The 12,600-nt window shown below is 42.8% G+C and overlaps 1 protein-coding gene across 1 annotated transcript; it reads right to left on the bottom strand.

The window, feature by feature from the left end:
• Positions 1-1,334: 1,334 nt before the first annotated feature.
• Positions 1,335-11,969, bottom strand: LOC105466862 (RNA binding motif protein 22). Its single transcript, XM_011715968.2, has 11 exons — positions 11,813-11,969; positions 11,324-11,377; positions 10,113-10,142; positions 9,373-9,505; positions 7,335-7,435; positions 7,077-7,249; positions 6,050-6,250; positions 4,619-4,783; positions 3,763-3,851; positions 3,441-3,572; positions 1,335-2,423 (listed from the first exon to the last, which is right to left on the bottom strand). Exons 1-11 carry the CDS (start codon positions 11,864-11,866, stop codon positions 2,293-2,295), a joined length of 1,263 nt encoding a protein of 420 aa, XP_011714270.1. The 5' UTR covers positions 11,867-11,969; the 3' UTR covers positions 1,335-2,292.
• Positions 11,970-12,600: the final 631 nt, after the last annotated feature.

Below are 12,600 nucleotides of genomic sequence, written 5' to 3'. Positions count from 1 at the left end.
TTTATGATGAATAGCTATTCTATACTTTTTTTTTAAAAAAGATCCATAACCAGACTGCACAAAAATTAGAATCTCCTCCTCCCCAAGAAAGCAACGTTAGAATACACAATTGGACAGGCATGTATGTATGTATGCATGTATATGTGGAGATGTAAATCATTGAATCTAGCAGTTATTAAAATGCTATCCATAAGATTCACATCTCATTTACAAATTGGCTAAAAATCCTTTACATGCTCAAAAGCAGGCAATCAAAAAAGACCCAAAAGGGTACAAAAATACTTGGAAGTATCCTACATTGCTTCACATTTGACATTACTAGCAATAAAATGAAAATTTCTAAGTATAGATTTTTAAATCTTAAAAAAAAAAAAGGCAATTTAAGTTCTCTAGAGAAAAACAAAAATTCTGCAAATCTAAAACAGGGTGCCATATGGGGCATGTCCTTCTTGGAAGTAAACATTTTAGATAAAAGTAGCATAAAATTGGCTTAAGGAAATGGCCAGGCACAGTGGCTCACGCCTGTTATCCCAGCACTTTGGGAGGTTGAGGTGGGTGGATCACGAGGTCAGGAGATGGAGACCATCCTGGCCAACATGGTGAAACCGCATCTCTACTGAATATATAAAAATTAGCTAGGTGTGGTGGCGCATGCCTGTAATTCCAGCTACTCAGGAGGCTGAGGCAGGAGAATCGCTTAAACCCAGGAGGCACCCAGGAGGTAGAGGTTGCAGTGAGCTGAGATCACACCACTGCACTCCAGCCTAGTGACAGAGCAGGACTCCATCTCAAAAAAAAAAAAGTTGCCTTAGCAAAAATGAATTTATAATAAATGTTTCCTTTTAAAATGACTTGCCTAAGGATGACCTTTTAAATTTTATTTTTTAGAGACAGGATCTCACCATGTTGCCCAGGTTGGCCTTGAACTGCTGGCCTCAAGCAATCCTCCCACCTCAGCCTCTTAAGTAGCTGGCACTATCAGCATGCACCCAGCTGGGTGACTTCTTAAAGTTACCCTTTATCAACCACCATACACCAGGATCTATGCTAAGTGTTTCTGTGCACTATCTTATTTCAACCTCACAATCACCCTTTGAAGTAAGTACTAAAAAGGTCTGGGCCTTTTAAATCATCATGGAATCTAACCCAGGAATAGGCTGAGGTAAAAAAATAATAAAATAAGTAAATCATCATGGAATGGATATAATCAAAAGTCTAAAGCAACATTTAAAAAATTTACAATATATAACTCATTTCTATTAAATAACTTCCACTGACCTCGAGTTCAGCTACCAAAGGATAAAGAGGAATCTAGAAATAAACCCATGACAACATTTCAAAAATTGACCCGTTTTAATTATTTAAAAACAAAAACACATCAAATTTCCTTTACCATCTACAATTCAGTTATATCCAAACACTCTAAGACCAAACAGAAGCAGGGATGACAATGAGACACTGAAGACACACGAAGGTGAATGCTGACAACTATCAGAGTCCCAGCAGGAGGTCACAAGTCTTTCATTCACACGCTCCAATGCTTTTCATTTGTTAAAGAACGTGTTTTACAGGAAGTTCTTTACAGTAATTTCATGCCAGACACCAGGTTTCTTCAATGGTACACAGCTCCATTAAATTTGTTTCCATCCAGTTGACAGGAATAAAAAGGAATTTTTAGTTTTGTCTTTTTTTTGGGCCGTAGAGACTTAAAATGGTCAGATTCCTTTAGGAATAAACGAGGAAAAGGAGAGGAAAGAAAAGATCTGGGCTGTGCTGGTGCTGGTTTCTACTCATCTTTCTGAGGGTGTGACTTCCAAAGAGTTAAATCACACTTAGGCCACTCCAATGATTAGTATTAGTTATCTTTTTTTTAACAGGATGAAAAGGAAAATACTCAATGGACATAAAAATGGTCAAAGGTTTTTTTACCGCAGGTCAATTATTCCCCCGCCCAAAAAATATACAAAATGAACATATAATTGGGATGGTAACTCTGCTGGACATTCCAATTCACTCATCTGCTTGTCCCCCACACAGGTAAGGGGAACAGGCATTAGGCTTTATTAGTCGTGTTATAGCAGTAACCAGATGTGTTAACGGCAGCTTATTTACGGTCCATCGATCCTTTGAACATGTGTAGGAAAGCATGGCTGTCAGTCTCTGAATGCCCACATCTGAGCACATTCAGCTACCATGGAAACTACAAGGGAAGGACAAATATATTTATTCCAAGATTTACTGGGAGTTTTAAGTGCCCTTTCTTCCACAGAGCCCCAGAGTGGTGACAAGGTGCTAGGGGCTGCTGTGTTTCCCAGCGTGAGCTCCCATCCTCTGAGGGTCCTGAGAAGGATAGTGGATTGGTCCTGGAGCCCTCATGAAAGGAGGGGGTGGTCCCATTGGGTGAAACATGTGTGGCCCAAAACCTGCAGATACGAGAGAACAAATGTGTTAGGCTTGCAGTTTCCTTGATAACCTTTCAAACCTCTCAATCTTGCTAAGGTTAAAACCATCTACACATAAATCAAGGTTGACACGGGGCTTAAGCAAATGTCAGTTCACAAAACTTGCTTCCACCTGTTATTTCCTTGGTTTTAGAAACCTTTCCCCGCCAAGTCCAAAAAACTCCAGAGCACACAAGGTATCGCCTAGTATGTCGTCTGAGTCTCTGCTATGTATCCAACACGCCAAATCCTACCAGACAGGAGTCAGTCAGGATTTGGGAGATAAGGAAGAAATCAGGCTGATGGCAAGACTGTGTCATCATTAACCTTAATGCCTGACACCAGAATGGAGGGGGTTCAGAAACCAGATTCACTTCAGAGTATGGGCTCTCTGCCACAGGAGAACTGGCTACCTGTGATTTCCTTCCACTGTTAACGCTGTCTAGAGCAGTGCTATACAAAGTGCCAGTCTTCCACCTATTTCTGGCCACTGAAAAGACAAAGAGCTTGAGTCAGAATGTAAATCATATGATCAGGCAGAGTTTAGTTCATCTGACAGTTTTTTTGGTAACAATAGTTTCTCAATGAAGGAAGGGGTTCACTGATTTACATTTCGGCACAAGCTCCTGATCTGGTGGCAGACAGATGATAAACACTTTGTAAAATGACACCCACTCACAGCCCACACTGAGCAATAGTGCTCTAGGGCATCCATTAGCATTCAGTTTAGAAAAGGGAACAAACTGGTGATAGATCTTTGTAATCTAATAATCTTACTCTGATGACACATATACTCGGATCTTTAGAAAACTGGCCCCTTTCTTCTCCTTGGCAGAGCAGGAGAAAAAAAAATATCAGAAATCCCAACAGATCAACTTTACTTATAGACTTCTACAGAGCAAACTCACAGGATTTGGACGTGTTGAACGTGATGGTGACGTTTATGAGACAGAACTTTCACAAGGATTTCTCTGGGCTAAGAAGGAAGATGGAAGTTACCTGGGGGAGGAGGTGGAGCAATACCAGGGGGCGGTGGCAGAGCAATGTTCACCACAGCTGGAGGACCACTTGGGGGCAAGTTGAAGTAGTTGGCAGAGGCTTCTTCTTCTGCCGCAGGAGGAGGAGGAAGAGCTGGAGGAGAGAACATAGTCAACACATAGAGGGGAGAACAATTGTGCAACAGTTTTTACCACCTTTACATTCTCAGAGGTCCTATTGGGAGAGCAGAGTGGCAACGAGAACAAGACCTGGGTCCCGTCTTCCAAAATAGGAACATCAGGGCAGACGGAGCTTCTGAAGTCAGCAGGAAGTCTGCACTCACCTCCTGGCAATCCTGGAACAGGTTCTAGTTTGATCCCAGAGTCTGTAGTTCCGTCTTTCTCTTTTTCTTTTCCTCTGGCTGCTTGGGATCTGGGAAACACACATGCATACAGTCGGCACTTTGGCCCACCTTATCTCACACGTCTGCTTCCTAAATTCCTCAGTCCAATGGAGTTCCTTTGCCCTACCTCCTCCTCAGCACACACTTTTCCCATAAATGCCACTGTGCACAGTGAATAAGAGCAAAGGTTTTGACACCAGAAAAGACCTGGGTTCAAAACCTGCTAGAACTATCATAAGGACCAGAAGAGGCAACACATACATGTTTAGCACTGTGCTTACCACATAGGGAGCTCTCCACAAAGGCAGATGCTGCTATTAGCCATCTCTTCCCTGGTTCCAAGTCGGAGACATGTTCCCCCTTTGAACTGAGTCTTTCACCTGTGTCTCTCTTATGCAATCATCACTTTTAAACTTAAAATAGCGATTCTTCCTTGTTTTATCTTCTCCATTGGACAATCAGCCTCCAAAGGCAGAATCTAGGTCTAATTCATTTATAAACCCTGAAACTCACCTTTCATGCCCTGGCTATTATACCTGGCCTATAATAGCTAGTCACAAAAACATGAACCTTCAAAGGAGCAGATTATACAACAAACCCCTGAATACATTTCCAAAGCAGGGTTCTCCCAACATCCACAGGAATCAAGTATCAAACAGAGAGTGACTTTTGAAAGATCTCTTTAAAGATCCTGTTCATTTAAGCCTGTTAACCAATAGCCTCCTAGTCTCCAGACAATGACATAGTTTCTTAAAAATGTGAGCAAAATGTCACTTAAAAATAGTTTAATTCTCACCTTCCCCATTTCACATTCAGTCTGCGCCCATTTACAATCAACTTATTAAAGGACTTCTCAGCAGCCACTTCTGCAGCTTGCCTTGTGGCAAACTGGATGAAAGCACACTGCTGTCTCTGCACAACAGTGATCGTCCGGATCTCTCCAAACTGGTAGAAATGATTTCTGAAGGGATACAGGCAGAAAAAAAATGAAAATGGGAGTGAACAAAGATGTTCCCAAGAGACTGAAAATGGATTAACTTTCAGTGACACACCACTAGGCAGGTGGGCCCCAAGGTTATCTACCTAACTACCCTCAGGTCTTCCCTCCCATATCTTGTCCTAATGTGGGTGCTGCTTATTGAGAGAAGGAAAGAGAAATGAGTAAATAAAGGTTCTCAAACATCTCAGGGTTTTTTCCCCATGGAGGAAAGGGAGTTCTAATAGGTTCCTTAAAGTTCCTAAATCCTAGATAAGGGGTTGGCAAACTACAGCTCTCAAGGCCCATGAGCCAAGAGTGTTTAAAACAAGAATATGTGACAGAGACTGCATGTGGCCCACAATGCCTAAAATATTCACTATCCAGCCTCTTACAGCAAAAGTCTGCCAACCCCTGGGGGTTGTCTAGCTCACTCAGATAGGGTTTAACGGAGACAGGCTACCAAGGGCAGGTTATAAACTTACAGGAGTTTCTTCTCCACTTTATCTCTTTGGAAGAGGTAATTTCCATTACTATCTGCCCAGATGTCTCATCTAGCCAAGCATAATACAAGCCAAAAATAATACAAATGTATCAAATGCCAGTCTCTTTAAAAAGCCAACAATTTAAACCATAAGAGTTTTATCATCACAAAGCTCTCCCTCCTCTACATAATTAATCATACTTGGATGCGTGCCATCCTTTAAAACCTGGCTGTTAGGTCAAATAGAATTCTGTGTCATTATTACCATACGCCAGGATGGATAAGCACTTTTTGTGCTTTGGTTTTGAGATAGGGTCTCACTCTGTGGCTTAAGCTAGAGTGCAGTGGCGCAATCACAGCTCACTGTAGCCTTGATCTCCCAAGCTCAAGCCATCCTCCTGCCTCAGTCTCCCAAACAGCTGGGACTACAGGCACAAGCCACCACACCTGGCTAATTTTTTTGATTTGTTAAGAGGGATGGGGTCTCACTATGTTGCTCAGGTTGGTCTCAAACTCTTCAGCTCAAGAGATCCTCCCAAAGTGTTGAGATTACAGGCATGAGGCACTGTGCCCAGCCAGATAAGCACATTATTACTGTGGCACCATAAAGGACAATTTTACAAAAATTCCAGTCAGCATGATACTAACAGTAGAGAGACTAAAGAAAAATGGATTTTGTACAGAATGATCATCCTTGCAGTTTTTGCAAATAAATTATCCCAGGGCAGTTAAAGGCAAAAATAACTCTTCAACTTATACCCACAAACCTTAAATCTGTCTCAGTAATGGTATCACCTAGACCACCAACATATAGTGTAGTGATAGTTTTATCCTCTGGTGGGTCCAGCCGAGGCATTGTTGAAGCCCGCTTTAGAAGCTTGTCAGCTACAGGATCATTGATTCCATAATATCGATCTTTAATATTCTGATCAGCAAGGGGGTCATCTGGATCTGTAGGCTTCTCATGTCTATGATTCAAGAAAAAAACAAGGCATAAAGGTGAAACAAAGGTGAAAAAATGGTATCTTCCAAGAATAGCTACATATTAAAGTCCTAGATACACATTCTGAAGTGCCTTTTGAACTAGAAACTATGGTTTCTACCAAAATACAATTACCAAAATAGACCTAATACCAAGAGATTTACTGTATGACAAAAGGAATTCCTAGCCTCCTAAAAGCCATTAGGCCATCTAGGATGCCAAACTTTCCTTATAAATAAAAACTCTTGACATGATCCGCCCCCTCCTGCCCCCTAGAAAGGGACACATGATTACCCCTCTCTAGGTCAATGATTCTTAACACATTTGGGGTATTGTATTCCACTGAGAATCTGATTAAAGCTATGGACCTAGCTCCAGAGAAAGCACATATATTATTTTTTAGGGGGTAGGGTTTACTAATCCCAAATTTAAGAACTCCTAATACAGATGCTTGGCAGTCTTAACCAAAACATACACACCCTTTAGTAGTCTGACCTTACTTTGACTTCAACTATACATTGAGAGTCAAGCGTTTAAATCATGGCAGTGAAGATGTACTTCTCAGGTAGAAATGTTTAAGGCCAGCATCCATATTGTATGGCATAGCAATTTAGTTTCCAAGGCTCAATTGTAAGTAAAAACTACAATTTATTCATGCTCTTCTAAATTTCATAGTTCTAAGACATCAGATACACCACATTGGTTGTATGACCTTTAGATTTTAAAGCAGAAACAGTTTAAGCTAGCACCTCCCATTTCTTAGATGAGAAATCATCTGAAAGCAAATACTGAAAATGAGGCTCGGCTCTTGCCTGTATGGACATTCCTCTCCTCTCTTACACTCTCCTTTCACCCAGAAGGAGCAAATGTGGGGTCGATTCCTTTTGTAGTAGGGTGTGGTCCGGGCCAGTTTGAGCAGCATGTCACTGGTAGATGTGGCTTTCCCCAGCATGCCAACTGGCCGTGTTCCATCAGAGTTAGAAATCTAAGTGAGGATGACAAATTCAAAAGATAAATTATGCAGACTGTGTCAATTCATTAGGATTTTTACCCAAAAAGTGGCAGCATACCTCTCTCTCCATATTCTGTGTATAGTACTCTTTGTTGACATCTGACTTTGGCATGTCATCTTTAAAAGATAATCCTGCGTCACGAACCTGGATGGGCAGGCCTGGTACAAAAAAAGAGGAGAGAGACCTCAGATGTATTTTAAAACATATCCATACTAACCATGCACACAGAATACATCACCTTTCCCTTCCCCTCCTTCCTATTTAGTACCAGAGACCTTACTATGTTTCTATTCAAACTCTTTAGCACCATCAGGTTACTTCTGCTACACAGCATGCTAAGAAATTGTCCAAATTCCTGAGCTGTCAGGAAATTTGATGAAATCAATGTTTTAGAAAACCTTTTAGGCTGGGTGTGGTGGCTCAGGCCTGTAATACTAGCACTCTGGAAGGCTGGGGCTGACGAACAGCTTGAGTCCAGGAGTTCAAGACCAGTCTGGTCAACATAGTGAAGCCCCATTTCTACAAAAAATACAAAAATTAGCTGGGTGTGGTGGTGTGCACCTGTAGTCCTAGCTACTCAGGAGGCTGAGGTGGATCACCTGAACTTGGAAAGGTTAAGACTGCAGTGAGCTGTGATCATGCCACTGCACTCCAGCCTGGGCAACAGTGAGACCCTGTCTCAAAAACAAAATCAAAAAAATTATAAAAGAAAATTTTTAGATGAACAAACTGTGCCCATGGTCATATTCAACTTGTAAATTAGTAACGCACCTACTTTTTATTACAACATGATTTACCTAAAGTAAATGTAAAAGTGGTTTCTTTGGTTAGTCCTACAGATCATCTGGATAGTCACAGTCATGTAAGGGTCACTGTACTCCAGGACCAGACACCTCCTTAACAAACATATAAATAATATTACATAAAATGTGGCCAGAACTCTGACTAGAAGAGTAACTCTAATGAACTTAACATACATAAACTCATATATATTTTCCCTTTCCTTTAATAGTAGAAACTCTTGTTGAAAAATTATCTTTCTGAAAAACAGTCACCTACTGTTTAGAAAAAAAAAATACTCCCAAAAGCAGTTACTCTGAAACAGTAGCAATGTATCAGTTCTCACAACACAATTGAGACAAAAGTCTAAAGCACAATTAGGCTGGCTGTGGTGGCTCTGGGAGGCCAAGGTGGGAGGACTGCTTGAGGCCAGGAGTTCAAAACCAGCCTGGGCAAAATAGTGACACACACACACACACACACACACGTGCACTGGGTGTGGTGGTATACCAGGAGGCAGAGGCAGAGGCATACCAGGAGGCAGAAGGCGTGAGCCCAGGAGTTCAAAGTTGTAGTGAGCTGTGATCACACCACTGTACTCTAGCCTGGGTGACAGAGTGAGACCCCAACTCAAAAAATAAAATAAAATAAAGCACAATTACCCTGTGAGCTTCTGGTTGGCATGGTGGAAAAAAGCTCTGGATCAAGAAAGAAGCCTAAGGCAAATAAATTATCTGTCATAGGATCAATGCCTTTTACCTCACTTGGGCTGCAGAGATAAAGGTTTAGGCCACTTTTTTTTTTTTTTTTGAGACGGAGTCTTGCTCTGTCGCCCAGGCTGGGGTGCAGTGGCCGGATCTCAGCTTACTGCAAGCTCCGCCTCCCAGGTTTACGCCATTCTCCTGCCTTAGCCTCCCGAGTAGCTGGGACTACGGGCGCCCGCCACCTCGCCCTGCTAGTTTTTTGTATTTTTTAGTAGAGATGGGGTTTCACCGTGTTAGCCAGGATGGTTTCGATCTCCTGACCTCGCGATCCGCCCGTCTCGGCCTCCCAAAGTGCTGGGATTACAGGCTTGAGCCACCGCGCCCGGCCTAGGCCACTTTTGATTAATTCCCAAATTTTCCTTAAGTTCCTACTATTGTTCAGGACTCTAGAACAGACTAATTATGGTTCTTTTCCTGGGAAAAGCAGACCACAGCAGACATTCCAAAGTGAAATCAGAACCAGAGCTAGGGTGAGAAGTGGGAGACAAAAGACTGGCTTGTAGTTTTAGGCACCTGCACACTTTCAGATCTATTGGACAGGTCAAGCATACCATACTCTAGGTCTAAGAGGCAGGTCTGACAGACATTCTTCAATTTACTGCAGGTTTGGCACACTTCAGTCTTCTTGAAACGCATGCGGACTCCAGGGCACCAGCGAAACACGGTGAATGGCCTGGCACAGATCTGGAACACAAAACAAGAGCCACAGAATGTTAATGGCCCTGATCTGGGCAATCTGGAGCTCTGATAACAATGGGGCATTCAAAAAAGGATCCCTGAATGTAGGGTTTAGAAGAGACCTTAGCAACCATCTAGTTGATTTGATGTTTCAATACAATTTTCAGCATCCTTCTCCAGCAAAAATTCAGAGTACAGAAATGAAATAGCCAAAAGGTCAAAGTTCTTCCCATCCTAGAGGTAAGCACCAATAATAATCTGAACCTTAATCTTTTTTAGGGGGAGTGGGGAGTGTCATAAAATTTTTTGAGAATCTTCTGACAGGGATGACCTTCCTCCTCAGCTAAAATGCTCATGTGGACAGTCATATACCACCTGGTATACAAACTCCTTCAATGCCCATCCACTGACATTAGAATCTCTACATCAGAGGGTTCATTTTCTTACCTCCCACATAAATAGTTGCCAGCCAATGAATATATCAGTAATACATAAAAAGTTGTATGGCACTGATTTTTACTGGAAGACCTCAAAACTTAGTAAGCTGAAGGCTAATTTGGTAGAGAAAAGAAAAATGAAACAGAAATCATTACTCTTTAACAGACATACTTACTTTGCATTCCTTCCCATACTTTTCTTTGGTCTATAATAGAAAAAAAATAGAAAAGAACTGGAGTTACAGAAAGAAAAAAGCCAGGTGTCTACTATTTCCTTAAACATAACCCAAGAAATGTGTCTGGAAATCCCTGGCATCCTAGAGAGAGAGAAAAACAACAACAACAACAACAAAAACCAAAACCCAAACTTTTTTGGGAAGAGGGTAGGAAACATACTATAACAACATATTGTAAGTTATAACATCTCAAGAGTATACGGATCTGGGCCAGGTGGCAGCGGCTCACGCCTGTAATCCCAACACTTTGAGAGGCCAAGGTGGAAGGATCGCTTGAGCCCAGGAGTTCCAGACCAGCCTGGGCAACATAGCAAGACGCTGTCTCCACAGGAAAAAAAAAAATAGAGTATATGCATCTAATACTAGGTAACTGAGTGTCTTTCCACAGCCACAACTCCTAGGTTCATTTTTGGCTCCCAAGTTCACTCCCAAGAACTAACATTCCTAATGGTTTCCACAATCCCTAAATCAAAGAGGATACAGCTATGGCCCGCCCACTTTACAAAGTTTAGTCAAAAGGTAGCTACTGTAGACTTGACCTGTGCCAATGCCCGGGATATAGTAAATGTTCTGTTTAAACAGAACTATTCAAACATCTTGAACCATTCAAACATCTTGAACATACTAATATATCAACATCTCTACGACTACACAATAATACAGCCCTAACCTAATTATTGTTAACTGGTTCTAATTTTACCCTTGTTTATAAGAAACGGGGAATGCTTAAAGAGATAAAGTACACTGGCCAAAAGGCATTTGACCAGGAGTCAGGAAACCTAGTTTTTAGTTCTGGTTCTCCTCCTATCATGCTGACATTCCTACAGCCAGAATATCTGAACTTGAATCCCAGCTCCATTCATTACTATTGTATGAAAAGACACAAACGCTCTCACCTTCTGGTCAACAGACCTATTTCCTGGGTAAATGCTCAACAAATACTAGCTATCATGATTACCCCTACATCACAGGAGTGTTACCGGATTCGTAAGTAAGAGAATACACATGACAGTTCTTTGCAAGTCGTCCAGCACTTTGGGTTAGTAAAACAGCATCATTTTTTCTGCTTGTCTAAGAGAAACACTTCACAGTGTGCAAGTACCACAACACTGACAGGACATGAATAACTCGTTTCACACGCGATCACTCACCATTCGGATATATGGGTTTTCTCCAAGACATGTCTGGCACAGAATGGGGAAGTCCTGGTGAAAATGGGAAATCTGGTTGAGGACCACCTTCCGAAGACCCTGACACCTCAGTGACACTTGGGGCGGCGAGGGGGCGGGAAGCCAGGGTGGGGAACAAGGTACGGCAGGAACCCGAAGTCCATCACGACCCGATCGCGGGAGGGGGCGCTGTCTGCACTTCCGGCAGGCGGCGGGAGAAAAGAAAACCAGCTCGAATAGGCTGGAGGGGGCAGGGATGGAAAGGGCGCTGGTCCCGGGACCCTGGCTAAGCCCCCGCCCTTCAAGCCCGCAAGAGGATCGCCCTCCGGCCTCCTGCTCCGGCCAAAGCTAGGCCACCGCCTTGGCTCCTCCCCGGAATTCCTTCGGCCGCGCCGCAGGCCTTGTCCTGCGAGCTTGCAAGGTGCGCGGCTTCGCCTCCTCCTTCCATCCTCCTCCGGCAGGAACACTCACCGCATCCTCCCAGTTCTGCCTGTTGTAGGTGTTGGAACCCAGAGAGGTCGCCATCTTGAGAGCGTCCGGAGGCAGCTGTAGCTTCCGAGTTGGGAGAGAGGACCGCCACAATCCCGTCAAGCCCCGAGGCTAGCGCCGGGCTAGTCGGCGTCTTAATTACGCGTCCAGTGCCTCTTCCGGGGCGGAGCCTTTGCGTCATGACGTCGCCCGCTCTTGGAATTTCTAAGCTTAACAATCCGGGTCCTGTTATGTTGTACCTGGATGGTTCCTTTGAGTTTTTGCCTGCTTGGAAAGAAGAGCCACACGTGCAGCTGATTTATTTAAAAATTGGGCGAAAGAATAAAGTAAGACGTAATGCATAAGAGGCTGGGATTAAAACAGCGTTCCCTACCATTGAGGCGCTTATTATATGCCAAATGCTGGGCGAACGTCTTGTGGTTCCAGTGTCTCATTTGTTCTCATAACTTCTCTGTAGGGCTGTCAGATTCTTATTCATTCTCTCTCTCTCTCTCTCTCTCTCTCTCTCTCTCTCTCTCTCTCTCTGTCTGTCTCTCTTTCTCTCTCATTACAGAACGTCTAAAGTTGAGTTTCAGATTAACAGCGAATCGCTTTTTAATTATAAATATATTTGGTACCTACTTGTACTAAAGTAGGATTCGTGGTTGGTCTGAAAGTCGCATCACTTAACCAATCTTCCTGTATTTTATCTGGTAACTCTACCCTGTAGGCAAGTATGATGATCCTTCTTTTATAGAAAAGAAAACAGGTTTAGAGAGATTAATCTCTCC

Source organism: Macaca nemestrina, chromosome 6 (genome assembly GCF_043159975.1).
Source record: "Macaca nemestrina isolate mMacNem1 chromosome 6, mMacNem.hap1, whole genome shotgun sequence".
Classification (NCBI taxonomy): Eukaryota; Metazoa; Chordata; class Mammalia; order Primates; family Cercopithecidae; genus Macaca; species Macaca nemestrina.
Note: the sequence above shows the minus strand (reverse complement) of the source record. Positions and strands in the feature narration are given on the sequence as shown.

Excerpts from the sequence above, each read along its gene's own strand:
- LOC105466862 (XM_011715968.2), bottom strand. The coding sequence starts at position 11,866 with ATGGCGACCTCTCTGGGTTCCAACACCTACAACAGGCAGAACTGGGAG. Across the intron at positions 4,784-6,049 it reads ATTACTGAGACAGATTTAAG|AAATCATTTCTACCAGTTTG; the intron begins GTTTGTGGGTAT and ends GTATCCCTTCAG. Across the intron at positions 3,852-4,618 it reads CTGAATGTGAAATGGGGAAG|ATCCCAAGCAGCCAGAGGAA; the intron begins GTGAGAATTAAA and ends TGTGTTTCCCAG.